A 17,613-nucleotide genomic window follows, 5' to 3' on the forward strand; every position below is an offset into this window, starting at 1 on the left:
TTAATAATTTTTACTATTCATTTTGGTTTAGCATGCAAGCTAATAGTCCTGTTATGGAGCTGGATCATGCTGATGGAGACTTAAAAATACATTATTCAGATCGCTTGGTGACTCTCTTAAGAGAAGTGCGTCAATTATCTGCTCTTGGCTTTGTTATTCCTGCTAAAATACAGCAAGTTGCAGACACTGCACAAAAATTCTGCAAGCAAGCAATTATCCTCAAGCAGGTATGAGATAAGAAACCATAAACACTTTCTGTAGTGATTTCCATGAATTAATGGAAGTAGAGTATTTCCAGACAATTATATTGTCATTTTGATTATCCATCTAATAAACTCTCTTCTATATGCCTTTATCTTTATTAAAACTACAATATGTTTAAAAAATTAAAAACATTGAATGATAATAATATGGGAAATAAGTGTAGTCCTAAAAACCGAACAAAAGTAAACACACACAAGTACACTCCAACTTCTTATTGTTACCAATAGTTTCTCCTCCTAACTGTACTGGCCAGGTGAGTTAGATAGAGGAGGAGATGTGTTTTTCCCAAGAATTGAAATTAGGGGTAGAGGGGGTCGAATTTACGGGGGGAGGGGTGAGACCATGGTGAAGGTGGGCTATCTGGAACCATAGTAAAAACTGAAAAATGTTTCATGACCATTTTATTAGATTTAACTCATATTTTAAAATCACACAAATTAAAGGTGGCTACTCAAGCCTTCTATGAAGCACTACGTCTACATCGTTCTTGATATATTGTTATAATTTTGCACAACTCTGTTAATGAACTTCTTGAATGCAATGTGTTCATCTTCGGTGGCTTCTTGTGTGTCCGGTACTTCCATTCCTTCAATTGATATGCTCATTAGTTCCTTCACATGATCAAACAGAAGGCTACTTCTTTCAGAACACAAAATTCTATTCAATGGTGAAAAAGAACGCTCAACTGTAGCTGTTGTGACTGGGAGTAGCAAGAGATGAATTCCTACTTCTTTCATCCCAGGGAATGTAGCACAAAGATCTGGTCGAGCCGCAAGTGATGATAAAAAAGAAATTGAAGTCAAATCTTCATTCATTCGTTGTTTGATATTCCACTCTGTGTTCAAATTCTCTATTCTGTCCTGAGCACATGGCAGCCCCATTGCTGGTAGTGCCTCACTCCACTCAACTGTTAGTGTTTTATAGGACAGGCATCTGTAAAAGCTGTGTAGAGGTTGAGTAGAATCTAGAAGTTGCTGTTGTAGATTTTTAAGAATCAAGTCTGTATTTTTTAAGTTGTCTTAAACAAACACTTCTTGTCCTCTTCACTTAGGGATTCAATATAAATGCCTTCATTAGTCAACTTCTGGACTGAAATCTTTGCTTCTTCCAGTACTATTCAATGGATAGCTCTCTGATTGATCCAAATGTAGCTTCTATTGCTGGACAAAGATCTACTACTGTTGTAGCAGATGTCTGGATGGCATTGTTTAATGACCCAAGTGGTTTCAACAGTAGACTTATGAGAGAGAGAATGGCAATAGTCTTCTCTGAATATTGTAGCAAAAGTAATCTACCAGCCTCACTACTTAGATCCCTCCTATCTTGGTAGATACTTTCCAAAGCCAGTAATAACGGCTGGAGTAATTTTAAGACAACAGCCAAGGATCGCTCATGAGAAAGCCAGCGGGTTTTCCCAGGTTGGACTAATTTGAACTTCAGTCCCAGTGTATCTTCTATATTTTCCAAGATATTCAGTCTTTTTGGACTCTTGCTGAAAAAAGAATATAATGAAGAAATTAAATTTATAGCTTTTTTAATGTCTTTTGAAGATTCTGCAGCTCGTACTAGTGCTAGTTGGAGTAGATTGCCTCTGCAGTGTGTATAGGAGAGATTAGGGTTACACTTTTCTCTGAGCAAAGCTTGTACTCCACCATGTCTTCCAGAGAAGTTTGCAGCTCCATCAAATGCACAAGCAACCATCTGTTTGGGATCCAATTGACAAGCATTTAACTCTTCTAAGATGTGGGTTGTCACAGATGCAGCCAATGTGTTTTCTATAACTTTAACATCTAGAAATGCATCTACTGGCTTACCACTGACATCAAGATAACATACACAGTGACTTAATACTTGATTCCCATTTGCATTGGTGCATTCATCAGCCATGTATGCAAATTTTTGAATGTGGTGAGAGAGTTCTTCACTTTTCAACTGTTGAGTCTTTCACTGTTACACAGCATGCTTCTAGCCAGTCAATTGAGTTTATTGCAGAAAGATAGTGAGCATTTGCTGGTCTTGTTCGGAACCAGTGTTCAACTTCAGGATGAACAAGTGACAATGCACTTTACATTGGCCTCCAGTTTGTAGTGTGTGGTATCTCTTACTTAAATAGAAAGTATGATGCCACAGCTATGTTTGTTCGCATGAACTGTGTTGTGTATCCAGCATTCTTAACAGCCTCATTAAGTACTTCTAAAATTGGCTTTGAAAGTGGACTTATAAGGCTTTCTACATGTTGATGCAGTCAAGAGGCCTGGTGTTTTGCTGCCTTTTCATGTAGTTTGTCAGCATTGGCTTTGACAAATCAAGCTCCTCCACTTTTACCAGTTATAGCATTGGAAAGCTTTCCTTCTTCGTAAGCTTTTTTGCAAAAGGTGCACCAGTAGCCATCTTTTGTAAATTCAGTAAATGGGAACACTTTGATCGACAAACATTGGGAACTGCCTTTAGGTTTTGGAAAATGTTTCTTCAGTAGGTAGCTGTATTTGTGCTTTGGGCTGATCGGATGTGGATACACCACTTGACTCTTCAGAAGACCTGTTGATATATTCTTAGTTCTTGATGTGTTCTTCATGTTGGTTAGTTTTTGAGGCCTTTCAGTGGAAAAATTGTTGTATTGTTTTTTGTCTTTTCATTTTCACCTGCAACATATAAAAGAGATATGAATAAATTTAAATGTTTTGTTAAGATAATGCACATTTAACACAAGGATAATGCAAAATACACCAAAACACATAACAGAAAATATCATATTGCCTCTATATAAATCAATGGTACGTGCACACCTTGAATACTGTGTACAGATCTGGTCACCCCATCACCAAAAAGATATACTGGAATTGGAAGAGGTACAGAGATGGGCAACTAAAATGATTAGGGGTATGAAACAGGAGGAGAGATTATGGACTCATAGACTTTAAGGTCAGAAGGGACCATTATGATCCTCTAGTCTGACCCCCTGCACAGTGCAGGCCACAGAATCTCACTCACCCCTCCTAGAATAATCCTCTCACCTATATCTCAGATATTGAAGCCTTCAAATACTTTGAAGACCCCAAGATGCAGAGAATCCTCCAGCTGTGATCTGTACCCCATGCTACAGAGGAAGGCGAAAAACCTCCAGGGCGCCTGCCAATATACCCTGGAGGAAAATTCCTTCCCGACCCCAAATATGGTGAACAGCTAAACCCTGAGCATGTGGGCAAGACTCATCAGCCAGACACCCAGAAAGTTCTCTATAGTAACTCCTATCATCCCTCCATTGACCTATTTCCCACTGATAATGAATGGTCAATTAGTTACCAAGATCATGTTATCTCATCAAACCATCCCCTTCATAAACCCATCTAGTTTAATCTTAAAACCAGATAGATCTTTTGCCCCCACTACTTCCCTTGGAAGGCTGTTCCAGAACCTCACTCCTCTGATGGTTAGAAACCTTCGTCTAATCTCAAGTCTAAAGTTCCTACTAGCCAGATTATATCCATTTGTTCTTGTGTCCACATTGGTATTAAGCTTAAATAATTCCTCTCTCTCCCTGGTATTTATCCCTCTAATATATTTAAAAAGTGCAATCATGTCCCCCCTCAGCCTTCTTTTGGTTAAGGTAAACAAGCCAAGCTCCTTGAGTCGCCTTTCATAAGACAGGTTTTCCATTCCTCGGATCATCCTAGTGGCCCTTCTTTGTACCTGTTCCAGTTTGAATTCATCCTTCTTAAACATGGGAGACCAGAACTGCACACAGTATTCCAAATGGGGTCTCGCCAATGCCTTGTATAATGGCACTAACACCTTCTTATCCCTACTGGAAATACCTCGCCTAATACATCCCAAGACCGTATTAGCCTTTTTCACGGCCATGTCACAATGGCGGCTCATAGTCATTCTATAATCAACCAGGACTCCGAGGTCCTTCTCCTCCTCCGTTACTTCCAACTGATGTGTCCCCAGCTTATAACTAAAATTCTTGTTATTAATCCCTAAATTCATAACCTTACACTTCTCACTATTAAATTTCATCCTATTGCTATCACTTCAATTTACAAGATCATCCAGATCTTCCTGTATGATATCCCAATCCTTTTCTGAATTGGCAATAGCTCCCAACTTTGTGTCATCTGCAAATTTTATCAGGACACTTCCACTTTTGGTGCCAAGGTCAGCGATAAAAAGATTAAATAAAATTGGCCCCAAAACTGATCTCTGAGGAACTCCGCTAGTAAACTTCCTCTAACCTGACAGTTCACCTTTCAATATGACCTACTGTAGTCTCCCCTTTAACCAGTTGCTTATCCACCTCTCAACTTTCATATTAATCCCTATCTTTTCCAATTTAACCAATAATTCCCCATGTGGCACTGTATCAAATGCCTTACTAAAGTCGAGGTAGATTAGATCCACTGCATTTCCTTTATCTAAAAAATCTGTTACTTTCTCAAAAAAGGAGATCAGGTTGGTTTGGCACGATCTACCTTTTGTAAAACCATGTTGTAATTTGTCCCAATTGCCATTAGCCTCAATGTCTCTAACTACTTTCTCCTTCAACATTTTTTCCAGGATCTCACATACTACAGATGTCAAACTAACAGGCCTATAGTTACCCGGGTCGCTTTTTTTCCCTTTCTTAAAAATAGGAACTATATTAGCAATTCTCCAGTCAAATGGTACAACCCCTGAGTTTAGAGATTTATTAAATTTTTTGCTAATGGACTTGCAAGTTCATGTGCCAGTTCCTTTAATATTCTTGGATGAAGATTATCTGGGCCCCCCGATTTACTCCCATTAAGCTGTTCAAGTTTGGCTTTTACTTGATTGGGAATTTTCATCTTAGAAAAGAGATGACTAAGGGGGGATTATGATAGGGGGTCTATAAAATCTTGAGTGGTGTGAAGAAAGTGAATAAGGAAATGTTATTTAATCCTTCACATAACACAAGAACTAGCAGTCACCCAATAAAATTAATAGGCAGCAGGTTTTAAAAAAAACAAAGGAAGTACTTCTTTATGCAACATAAAGTCAACTTGTGGAATTTGCCAGGGGATGCTGTGAAGACCAAAGCTATAACAGGATTAAAAAAATAACTAGATACATTCCTGAAGAATAGGTCCATCAGTGGCTATTAGCCAGGATGGGGAAGGATGCAATACCATGCACTGTGTCCCTAGCCTGTTGCCAGAAGCTGGGAATGGGTAACAGGGGATGGATCACTTGATTACCTGTTCTGTTCATTCCCTCTGAAGCACCTGGCCTTGACCACTGTCAGAAGACAGGATTCCGGGCTATATGGACCACTGGTCTGACCCAGTATGACCATTCTTATGTAACAATTAATTATAATAATAAAAATGTTTAGTACAGAAACTCCCCAACATAATGACCTATCAAGATAGCAACGATGTGAGATAACAAACTTGGTAAATAATTCATTTTAAAAATCTTGGCCTACTAGGAAACACATCTATATAAGTTTCCATTCCCAGTCACAAATCTAGCATTCTGGAGCAAAGTCACTAAAAAATAGTCCAACAAACACCTCACCTCACTCAGCGGTGTTGTCCTTGGTCAGTGGAGACTCAGAGTTCAGAGGTGCTTTCACATGAGTACACCTCCCAGGTGGGGGGCAAGAAGGCACCTTGCTTGTTCCTCCAGCTGCTCACTGTTCGCTCTGGCCACTGTTGTTCAGTGTGCCATGGTTCACTCCATTGCTCTGTTGCCAATGGCCCTGCACCATAACCTTCTGCTGCCACCTACCACTGTGATCTCTTGAGTTTCCACTCAGCTCTCAGTGATTTCAGCTGAGCTCTCAGTGGGGGAACTTCGCTGCTAGTGCAGTCTGGGCTGTATCTTATACAAAAACACTGTACCCACAGGAACACTGTCCCCACAGCAGGACTAAACATTTAGACCTGATTATCAGTGATTTCAGGTGTAGTGGTCACTTAAAAAACCAAAAGACTATGTATGGAGCCTAATCAGCTCTGTCTTTAAACAGTGGAGAGGGGCAGGTCAAATAGTACTTGTGACTCAGACAGACCATCAAGCAAAACACCTGTCCCCACCCTCTCTCTTGATGCCCTCAATCAGTACAGGTTAAGTACAGTTCTACTGCCCTTTATGTATATAATAAGAACAACAACATTTCATTCCCCCCCCATCCCCCACATTCAAGTGATTTGTAACCCAACCCCAGCCAAAATCTATCACTTGGACAACATAGCTCTGTTTGCTGGATACCTAGGTAGATTAGTGCCGAAAGTGCCGAAAGTGTCCGTCTGCTATGTACATTGGACAAACATCTCAGACACTTCGCCAAAGGATTAATGCCCACAAAACAGATATCAGACAAGATCACAAAGAAAAAACAGTTTCTTGCCATTTTAACCAGAAAGGACACTCTCTCAATGACTTAACCACCTGCATTCTGCTACAAAGACCTTTTACATCTGCACTTGAAAGGGAATCCTCTGAACTGTCATTCATGTTAAAATTCGACACTCTCCGAGAAGGAATGAACAAACACTCAAACTATCTTACCCATTACCAAGATAGCTTCCCCAATTATCACCTCTAATACCATTAGCTCACAAACATCCCACTCTCCCCACCTCTAATATCATCAATTCACAGACACTTACCTTCCTTCCTCCCCCCCCCCCCGCATCCCCCTCCTGTTCTGAAATGTGATTTGTCCTTTTCATATGTGTTCATTTTTTTTAATTGTATCCTTTGGTATATATGGTTGTGACTATTTTCTTCCACTATTTGATCTGAGGAAGTGGGTCTGGCCCACGAAAGCTCATCATCTAATAAACCATCTTGTTAGTCTTTAAAGTGCTACATTGTCCTGCATTTTGCTTTAGGTAGATTAGGTGTGAATGTAAAAACAATCTGTCCTGAAGCCTTTCCTCCCAGCTCATCACTAGCTGTCAGGGAGAGCTCATTTTGACGTTGCTTACAAATCATAATTCGAAATTATTAGGTAGGCCAACATCACCAAAATGAATGCACTGACATTGTCATAAAAAACAACAGCTGTATAAGGAAGCTACTCTATGTTCATACTTTTCAAATCTATTATACTTTTTCAGATACACATATCATACACTGTATATGCTTTTAAAGTGTGTATTAATGTTTCAATTTCAATTCAAATTTCCAAACAGTCTCTAAATTGGCATGTAACTAGTTCACAAAACTTGGGGGGAGGGGTTGGGGAAATTCGGGGGAGGGTACACCTCCATAGTGAGGGGGGGGGTGTAGGGAAATCCCTGGGAGGAGTGGAGCCAGGCTTCTGCCGATCTGAATTGGTGCTTCCATATTGACATAAGAACATAAGAATGGCCATACTGGGTCAGACCAAAGGTCCATCCAGCCCAGTATCCAGTCTGCCGACAGTGGCCAATGCCAGGTGTCCCAGAGAGAGTGGACCGAGCAGGTAATGATCAAGCGATCTCTCTCCTGCCATCCATGTCCACCCTTTGACAAACAGAAGCTAGGGACTCCATTCTTTACCCAGACTGGCTAATAGTCATTAATGGACTTAACCTCCATGAATTTATCTAGTTCTCTTTTAAACCCTGTTATAGTCCTAGCCTTCACAACCTCCTCAGGCAAGGAGTTCCACAAATTGACTATGCGCTGTATGAAGAAGAACTTCTTTTTATTTGTTTTAAACCTTCTGCCCATTCATTTCATTTGGAGGCCCCTACTACTTATAATGGGAACAGGTAAATACCTTTTCCTTATTCACTTTCTCCACACCGCTCATGATTTTATAGACCTCTATCATATTCCCCCTTAGTCTCCTCTTTTCCAAGATGAAAAGTCCAGTCTCTTTAATCTCTCCTCATATGGGGCCCGTTCCAAACCCCTAATCATTTTAGTTGCTCTTCTCTGAACCTTTTCTAAAGCCAGTATATCTTTTTTGAGACAAGGAGACCACATCTGTGTGCTGTATTCAAGATGAAACCCAGGATCCTCCTGCAAGATATCTTTGATTTATAGTAGCTCCCTTCTCATGAAAATCTATCATATTATGAACATGCAAAATCTGTGTTATCATATGCATATGCAGTTAGTAGTCTGTGGCGCCTTCTTCTGGGTGTTGTCTTAATGCTGTCATATTCATCTTCAGAGAGGGTGCTTCCAAAAGCAGGCACTTGGTGCTGACTCCCAAGACCATCCATACATATATGTCCAATCTTCTTTCAATGAGCCCACTTAACAGGTCTTATTGTCCTTGGCTTCCATCCCCTCTCCAACCATTACAACTGTCCTGAGGTGCTTGCCTTTCATGCCTTATTCATTCACACCTCATTCATTCAATATAGATCTATTCTAGTACAAAGACATTCTCTTTATCTTATTTTTAGGGACTGTTCTATCAAGATGTAATACAAAAGACTTAATACAAAGCTTCTGTGTTCTATATGAAAAGATACAAAGTTTCTATGTAAAAGGATTCAATACAAAACTATATAAAAGTACTCAATATAAAGTCAAAAACTTCAATGAAAAAAATTATGAATACAAAAATTTATGATTAATACAGAAATATATCTACAACATGCTCTAAAATGGTGTATCATGTATACTTTACTCTTTTTAAATATCTTCTTAACAATCATATTAATAAAGTGAAAGTCTTGTAATACTGGGATTGGCAGTACTCTCAGAAATATATTACAAATATTAAAAACTACTGGCATATAAATGGAAATATTCTGTTTGTATGTAATAGTAAATCCTGTCTGTTTTATAGGTGGCACATTTTTACAATTCAATTGATCAACAAATGATTCCGTGTCAAAAGCCAATGATGTTACAGTCTGCCCTAGCATTTGAACAGATAATTAAGGTAAAGTAATTCCATTTTGTTGCTTTAAACTTTGGTAATGCCACTTTTGTATATATTTCATAAGCTGTTAGCTTTTTGGGCTTACTTATTAGGCTATTGATTTTATAAATGCAGCTTTTCATTGACCAAGAACATATTTTTTATCTGCATTTAGCTAGACAATTATGACCTTTTCTTTCAGATAAGGTTCTTTCCATAGTTACTTATGCTCATTTTTAGCTTCATATTTGATTATTTTTGTGCTTTTTATAAGTTTACCCTGAAAACTGGAAAGTTGGAAGCTACAGATGGTGCCGGATATGAATTTGTGCTTCAGTAATTGTGGTAATATGGAAAATATTACAGTAGAAATTTGCACTGATTTCCTATGTAGTTTCAGGTACAATTCAAGATTGGTGTTGAACTATAAATAATTACAGGTCATCCTTGCTATAAGTAAGATATGTTCCAAAAAACTTGGACTTATAGCAAAACAACTTAAAGCGCGGAATTTTTTTCCTGCAGCTGACTTCCATTTGTGCAATTTTTTTTTGCTGTCACTTAAGACTGGGGAATGGGAGTACTTTTTAACACATCGTTTCCTACAAGCGTGAGTGACTTTAGTGCATAACAGACTTATAGCGGGGTGACTTATAGTGGGGACACCCTGTATATGATTTGGATTCTGGTTTTCCAAGAAGCTCTTTATTTTCCATAATGAGTATTCAGGTCAACTGAGGACAGGCCTCAGATTTGAACATTTTGGGGCTGGAGGCAGATTACTCATTTTAAAGAAGTCATGAATACTCTTCCTGTAAGCTCTAAATAGCCTGAGTTTGTTGCCCTTTAGGGTATTTTGTAAGATCCCTACAGTTACCAAAGCTTTTGCTTAGTGTGTATCTGTGTGGTGTGGAGGCTTGAAGGTGATAGCTATAAGGACCAAATTGGGGTAAAAATCTAATTTGACGCATCTTGACAAATTATGAAAATATGTCCAGAGAATGGCCTGAGTATGTTTAATACACAGGGCTCGACAAATAATACAATCTACTTGCCCGAGGTGAGCCAGGTTCGGGCGATCTGCGCATGTGCAGATCGCTGGACAGCGCAGTTGGCGAGCGGGGCTCGCCGCAGTTCGGCGAGCCCTGTTAATACATATAAAATATATCTTGTGCATGTCCTTTCAACTGTGTTTATTCACTTACAGATATTAGTTGTAACTTGGTGGTCTAAGACTTGAATTTTTGGGTTAATGGTCCAAGACTTGAATTTTTGTTTTGTGAAAAAGCTTACAATTTAAAAAAAGAAATACTAGAACCTTATTTTAAGAAGTTTGAAAGGGTATTTTTACACTAGCCCCCTAGTTCGATCTAGGGAGGCTAATGAGGGCGACCGAAATTTGCAAATGAAGCACGGGGTTTAAATATCCCGCGCTTCATTAGCATGTTCCCGGCCGGTCGCCATTTTAGAAATTGACTAGCCCGAAGTAACTGCCCGCGTCTACACGCGGCAGTGAAACGGGATTCTGAATTAAAGCCCTAAATCGAATTAGCTGGTAAACCTCATTCCAGGAGGAATAACAGCTAATTCGATTTAGGGCTTTAATTTGGAATCCCATTTCACTGCCGCGTGTAGACACGGGCAGTTACTTCGGGCTAGTCAATTTCTAAAATGGCGACTGGCCGGGAACATGCTAATGAAGCATGGGATATTTAAATCCCGCGCTTCATTTGCAATTTCAGTCGCCCTCATTAGGCTCCCTAGATTGAACTAGGGGGCTAGTGGAGACATACCCAAATAGAGAGATTTTTAGAAAGTGTCCAAATTGGTGACATTCATGTATTGTTATCTTCCCTTCCATCCCCTATTTTAAAGGGATACTATCACTTTTAAATTTTACTATCTGAATTTGTTTAACATAAGCAATGGGATACCTCTTGAGATTACTACCGGTTGAACTTCTCTAGTCTGGCACCCTCGGGACCTGATTGGTGCCAAACCAGAGAATTTGCCAAACCACAGGAGGTCAATATTGTAGTATGTATCAGAGGGGTAGCCGTGTTAGTCTGAATCTGCAAAAGCGACGAGGAGTCCTGTGGCACCTTATAGACTAACTGAAGTGTAGGAGCATAAGCTTTCGTGGGCAAAGACCCACTTCGTCAGATGCATCTGGCGAAGTGGGTCTTTGCCCACGAAAGCTTATGCTCCTACACTTCAGTTAGTCTATAAGGTGCCACAGGACTCCTCATCGCTATTGTAGTATGTGTGTCTTTATTTTTATTTCACTGAGGTGAATAAATTTTACTGGAACAAGGAAATAAGTAGATAAAGCATAAAACCTAAGCTTGCATTTAGCAGTATTACTAGCACTTCCACTGCTTCCTGGGCTCTTGAACATTTGGGGGTAATTTAGAGCTAAACAACATCACAGAACCCTGAGAGCCAGAACTGGTGTCTGTAAAAAAACCTTTATGGGATTGTGGGAAACTTGAGCACATCCATTATAAATGAACAACCAACTAAAAATCATGCCATACCACGGATGTTGCTGGACCAGAGCGTGCCAGACTAGAGAGGTTTAACCTGTATAAGGGAAAGATTGGATATTTTTCCCTTCTATTTTTGCTGTTTATTTACTTTGTTCATTGGCAAGTATTTTGCATATTATGAGTTTCACTGTTTCCTGGGTATCATCTCGTATGATCCTCTGTTCTACTCCAGCTCCTTTATGCTGTGAAAAGGACTTGAGTGGTGTAAAGAGTCTCTAAAAGCCTCATATCTAGCTTAAGAAAGTTTCTCCAGTGCAAGCACTGTTGAAGGCAGCTGACCTGCTTCCAGAGAACCCCTTGCAAGCCTAGCTATTGTTGGTAGAGCTGAAAGAGGAAGGGATATGTCAGGAGTGGGGAGATATCTTGTAGTGCTGTGGAGATAAGAGGTCACTGTGGCTCATAGGGCAGCCTGGGGAGACTACTGTAACTAGTCTTCCAGAGCTATCTGGAGGTCTCTCCAACCCTGAGAATGGTCTAGGAATGAAGGGCACAAAGTGGTTTAAAGTCATTGTGCTCAATCCCTACCCCCCACCTCCAAACTGCATCTCTTAAAACACAAATATATTCAAAATCTCATGCAAGTATGGCTCTTCTACTATAACTTTAGGAAGCCATGTCCCAAAAAACAAGGAAAAATACAAAAATGCCTATGTCATCCATGTAAATTACAAGTCAGGTCAATAGTTCCCTTTAACTTGAGTGCTTGGGGCTTGGGCTGCGACCCTGGAGAGATTCAAATGCCATCCAGCTGATAAGCAGAGCATCCACAGGTGACAACATGCATTTCTATTGGTAGTGTGCATCCATACCTGACTCAGTGCACATAACAGAAATTTATTCTGCACATGGATGGAAAAAATTAAAAGGAACATTAAGTCAGATTGTCTGAAAATAGAAGTTTTTGCAATTTACTTTTAAACAATTGTTACTTTCATTGAGAATGAATAAATTTGGAGGGTAACTGGTTGTGGATCAATTCATAGTTCACTCTGAGTAAAGATGCAAGGGAGCAGAGGGTTTATGTGGCATCCCTATGCCATGCTTGGCTGTGCATAGTAGCTAGGTCCTCCATCTCTGTCAGGCTGTTGCGGAATGGGCAAAGCTTTGATTCCTTCACCCTTAACTCACTCGCTAGTTTAGTTACTCTGGTGTGTTAGGGTGCATCTGCACAACAGAGCTTAACTCAAAATAAGCTACACAAATTGAGCTATGTTAATTGCGTAGCTTATTACAAAATGTGGCGCATTTACATAGCACGTATTTTGAAATAGAGCACTCTTCCTCCGATTTCCCTTACTCCTTATACAATGAGGCTACGTCTACACTGGAGGTTTCTTGCGCAAGAACTGTTTTGCGCAAGAGTTCTTGTGCAAAAGTTCTTGTGCAAGAGCATGTCCACACTGCCATGTGCTTTTGCACAAGAGATGTCCTTTTGCTCAAGAGCATCCATGGCAGTGTGGATGCTCGATTGCGCAAGAAAGCTCTGATGGCCATTTTAGCCATACGGGTTTCTTGCGTGAGAAATCCATGTTGCTTGTCCACACTGCCTTCTTGTGCAAGAGCTCTTGTGCAAAAAGGCTTATTCCTCATGGGGAGAGGAATAACTCTTCTGCAAGAAGCCCTCTTTTCCAATGCTGTACTGTAAATTTACTTGTGTAAGAACGCGTGTGCAGTGTAGACGCTCTGCAAGTTTTTGTGCAAGAACAGCTGTTCTTGTGCAAAAGGCCTGCAGTGTAGATGTAGCCTGAGGGTTACAGGAGAAGGAGTAAGAAGTCCTCCAGCTTGACAGGATTTTGACATTATTTCAAAATAATTGCCTGCTGTGTAGATGTGAACTAAGTTCTTTCAAAATAATGCTAGTTATTTCAAAATAACATTGCTATGTAGATGTACTCTTACAGAGCATATGCTGCAACAATATACTCCTTCTTGGATCAGTAGGAAGATAATGAGAGAGACTGTCTCAAAGTCACAGTCTCTTTCTGAAGCTTCCTCTTGCAATCGACTAGATTGCAAACTGATGATTTAGCTCTGTGTTGGTTATTAAATCTTGTCATGTTTGCTTTTAATCCCTCCTGCCCCCAGCATTCGAAAGCTGGTTCTGGGGGAAAGACACAGATAACGTGGGATAACCCTAAGGATTTAGAAGCATATATTAAAAAACTCCAAGCTGCTGCTGAACGGCTTTCTACTGAAAATAGAAAACTAAGAAAGTGGCATACTAACTTCATAGAAAAGGTACGTTTTACTAATGAAACTGAAAAAAATTGTAATTTGCTTCTTCCATTTTCATTGATGACAAATTAATAGTACAACATTTAGCATATTTTAAATTCTTTTTTAACAGGTTGTAGTTCTCATGAATATTGATTTACTGCGGCAGCAGCAGCGTTGGAAGGATGGACTACAGGAACTTAGAACTGGTTTCGCTAGCCTTCAGTCACAGGCATGGTTTCATTATTGTATTGTAGGCAATGAAGTAATTTTAAATGGAATTTTCAGTGACAAAGAACAATTAATAATAAAGATGCAAAAGAGAACTACAAAACTTTTGTTCTAAAAACCCAAGATGCCAATGCAGCATAGCAAATATGTGTAGAATTTAAAAGTAGATGTGTATTTACCTTGTAAATAATGATGACATTTTTTTCCTTCTTTAACCTGCTAAATCGCGAGTATACAGTACTATATTTTCACGGTAAGAGTTGGTGACACTGCTACCATCTAGCCATGGCTGAGCAAAATATGGCTTGCAGGCTGGATCCGACTGGCCAAGCTGTCGGATCCAGACCATGGGAGCCTCAATTGGCTTCCTGCCTGCCCTGCCCCCACTCTGAAAAGCCAGCTGTGGGGCCATATATTTTTGAGAATGCTGCAAGCCTGAAGGGAGGAGGGAAGAGGCTTCTCACGCTGCCTCATTGCCAGAGCAATCTTACAGCTCCTGTTGGCCGGTTCCTGGCCAATAGGAGCTGCCTGTTTGCAAAGCAGGCAGAATATGAAGTACCCCTCTCTCCCTTCCCCTGTGCTTGTAGTGTTTAGAGCAGCACACTTTGTCCCTGCAGTTGCTCTGAGTATGTGTGAGGGCATAGAAGGCAGGGATCTTGGCTATGGAACCTTCTAGGCTGCTGACTGGGAGCTATCCAGGTAATTGCCTCGCGGCTACAGCCTGCCTCTTACACCCCAGCCCTCCATCATCTGCCTGCTCCTGCACTTGTATCCCATGTAACCCAAACTCTCTGCACCCCTGCTCTTGCACCCATATCCCTTTCCAGGTCCTACACACCCTCCTGCACCCCTCCTCCAGGTCACCCATACCCTCCTCCCAGATCCTGCACTTTAATCTCCTGCTCCAGGTCACAACCCAAACCCCTGCACCTGCTCCTATGCCCCTCCTCTAGGTCAAAATCCTGTCCTGCACTCATACCTCCTGATGGACTCTGTACCATCTCCTGAACCCCAGTCCTCTGTCCCAGGTCGCAACTCTCCTTTACCCAAACTCTCCATCACCCAAACTCCTTCCCAGAGCACACATCCCTCTTGCACCTCAGTCTCCTACTCCAAACACCCTTCTGTACTCAGTCTCCATTCCAGAACCTGCATCTCCTCCATTAATATGAAAGAGAGCAGCTATTGATCACTTTCCAAATTCTTGGAGTGACCTCCTTCAAAAATTATTGCCCAACCCTGATTTAAGCCAAAGCAAGGAAGGCTTTTTTAAGATACTATTTAAGTCAATGGGAACTTTTCTGTTGATATCAGCAGTTATGGGTTTCTACCCTTATATAGTTTCTACCCTCTACATTTTTAGTGCATATCTGGAATAGTATTGTCAGGGGTTTGCAGGTAGGCAAAGGAAATACCTTATATTTTCTTTGCACTATCTGTTACCAGCTCCTGAATTGCATAGTATGAATGGGTATGTCTACACTGCCACCCTAGTTCGAACTAGGGTGGCTAATGTAGGCATTTGAACTTGCAAATGAAGCCCGGGATTTAAATATCCCGGGCTTTATTTGCAAGTTCCCGGGCGCCGCCATTTTTAAATGTCCCGTAGTTCAAACTACCTTCCCGTGGCTACATGTGGCACGGACTAGGTAGTTCGAATTAGGAGCTTTAATTCGAACTACCTAGTCTGTGCCGTGTGTAGCCTTAGGACACTAAGTACCTGGACTCAGTGACAGCTTGTGGCACTGAGTTTCACAGTCTAATTATGCATCAAGGAAAGATATGTAAATTAAATAAATATTATTACATTTTAGGGATTCCTTCCTGGTGATATGAAAGCATGGAGACAGCACTGGAATCATCAACTCTACAAAGCTCTGGAGCATCAATATCAAATGGGTTTGGAGGCACTTAATGAAAATCTGCCAGAAATAAATATTGATTTAACTTATAAGTAAGATATTTCCCTAATATTAAAATATTATGACTGGAAATTATCTAAAATATTAATTTTTATATTGTTTTTCACTTTCTAGACAGGGAAGATTACAATTCAAACCCCCGTTTGAAGAAGTACGAGCTAGATATTACAGAGAAATGAAGAGATTTATCTCCATTCCAAATCAATTCAGAGGAGTGGGTGAAACAGAAGAAGAACCCATCTTCTCTATTATGACTGAAAGAAATGCAAGTGGATTTCTGACTACATTCAGTAAAGCAGAAGATTTGTTCAGAAGACTGTCAGAAGTTTCAAACCAATTTAAGGTATGTAAAGTATTTTGATTGAGTCAGACTTTTTGTTTTGGACTCAATTACAATTATTTTCAGGGATGAATCATTTTAGAAGATGTGGAACATTAATTTTTGTTAGTCTCTGTACATTCTGGTTCTGATTTAGCAAATTACTTAACATGTGCTTAATTTTAAGCATATGAGCAAGTCCATCCCCAGTCAACAAAGCCTTTAAACACATGCCTACCTCGAAGCATATGTGTTGTTCCCATTGAAATTTTATTATTTCATGAGACCATCATCTCTTGTTCAAGGTTTGATTTAAAGTATCTTTGAAAGACTTGAAACAAAAGACAGAACTATGTAGCACTTTAAAGACTAACAAGATGGTTTATTAGGTGATGAGCTTTCGTGGGCCAGACCCACTTCCTCAGATCAATATGTGGAAAAAATCAGCACAACCATATATACCAAAGTGATATAATTAAAAAAAAAAGTGAACGCTTGTGAAATTGACAAATCAAATTTTAGAACAGAGTGGGAGTGAGGGGGGAGATTAACACGGCTGCATCTCTATCACTATTTGAAAGACTTAGTTATGTATAGCAGACTATGCTTTCTGATTTGAGCATTAAGTCATGTAAAATATCTTTGTGCAAAGAAAAGAACCATTTGTTAAGGTTAAAATGGTTGAGCTGAAAGCCTGCAAAATATTTTTTTAAAATAATAGCTCAGGGGTCAGCAACCCCAAGCCAATTTTTACTGGCACATGAGGAGGGAGCTCAGCACCACCCCTCTCCCCATGCAGCAGGGAGCCCACGCTGTGGCTCCAGTCTCAGCCACACAGCTACAGGCTAGAGCACCAGCACTGGCTTCCTGCTGGGAGGGGGAGGCGGGAGAGGCACACACGCGTGTGTGAGTCCCTGGAATTGCGTCCTGCTTTGGGAGGGGCTGGGGCTGGGCCTGCTCCATAGAGCTGTGGCTGGGTGGCTGGCACACCTGGCGTGCCGGGGCCCAGGCTGCACCGTGCTGCTCCTCTTGGGCTGTGTGCAGGGGTGGAGAGCCCCTTCCCCAGAGCCTTACTGCGCCTGGCTGGGCTGCAGCCAGCTCTGGGCAGCCCTGGGCTCTGCCTGCCTCAGCCCTGGGGCCATAGTCTGCAGGCAAAGGGCTGGGCCGGGCAGGGAAGAGACTCTGCCCTCCTGCACCTCTCCTCGCCCCAGCATTGCTCTGCAAGGCTGCAAGTCCCAGTGCTGCTGCCCTGCCAGTTATTGTGCTGGGGGCACAGGG

At 40.8% G+C, this 17,613-nt stretch overlaps 1 protein-coding gene across 2 annotated transcripts in view; it reads left to right on the forward strand.

Annotated features, from left to right (window-relative positions):
- Positions 1 to 17,613, forward strand: part of DYNC2H1 (dynein cytoplasmic 2 heavy chain 1) — a 328,959-nt gene that overhangs the window by 33,948 nt on the left and 277,398 nt on the right. For both annotated transcript variants that reach the window (XM_089775660.1, XM_089775659.1), the window contains exons 12-17: positions 32 to 227; positions 9,026 to 9,121; positions 13,735 to 13,887; positions 13,997 to 14,095; positions 15,909 to 16,048; positions 16,131 to 16,359. In XM_089775660.1, the coding sequence (XP_089631786.1) occupies positions 32 to 227; positions 9,026 to 9,121; positions 13,735 to 13,887; positions 13,997 to 14,095; positions 15,909 to 16,048; positions 16,131 to 16,359 (913 nt within the window). The remainder of the gene's footprint in view (positions 1 to 31; positions 228 to 9,025; positions 9,122 to 13,734; positions 13,888 to 13,996; positions 14,096 to 15,908; positions 16,049 to 16,130; positions 16,360 to 17,613) is intronic.

The sequence above is a fragment of the Pelodiscus sinensis genome, chromosome 1 (assembly GCF_052426305.1).
Source record: "Pelodiscus sinensis isolate ZL-2025 chromosome 1, ASM5242630v1, whole genome shotgun sequence".
In the NCBI taxonomy this organism is placed as follows: Eukaryota; Metazoa; Chordata; order Testudines; family Trionychidae; genus Pelodiscus; species Pelodiscus sinensis.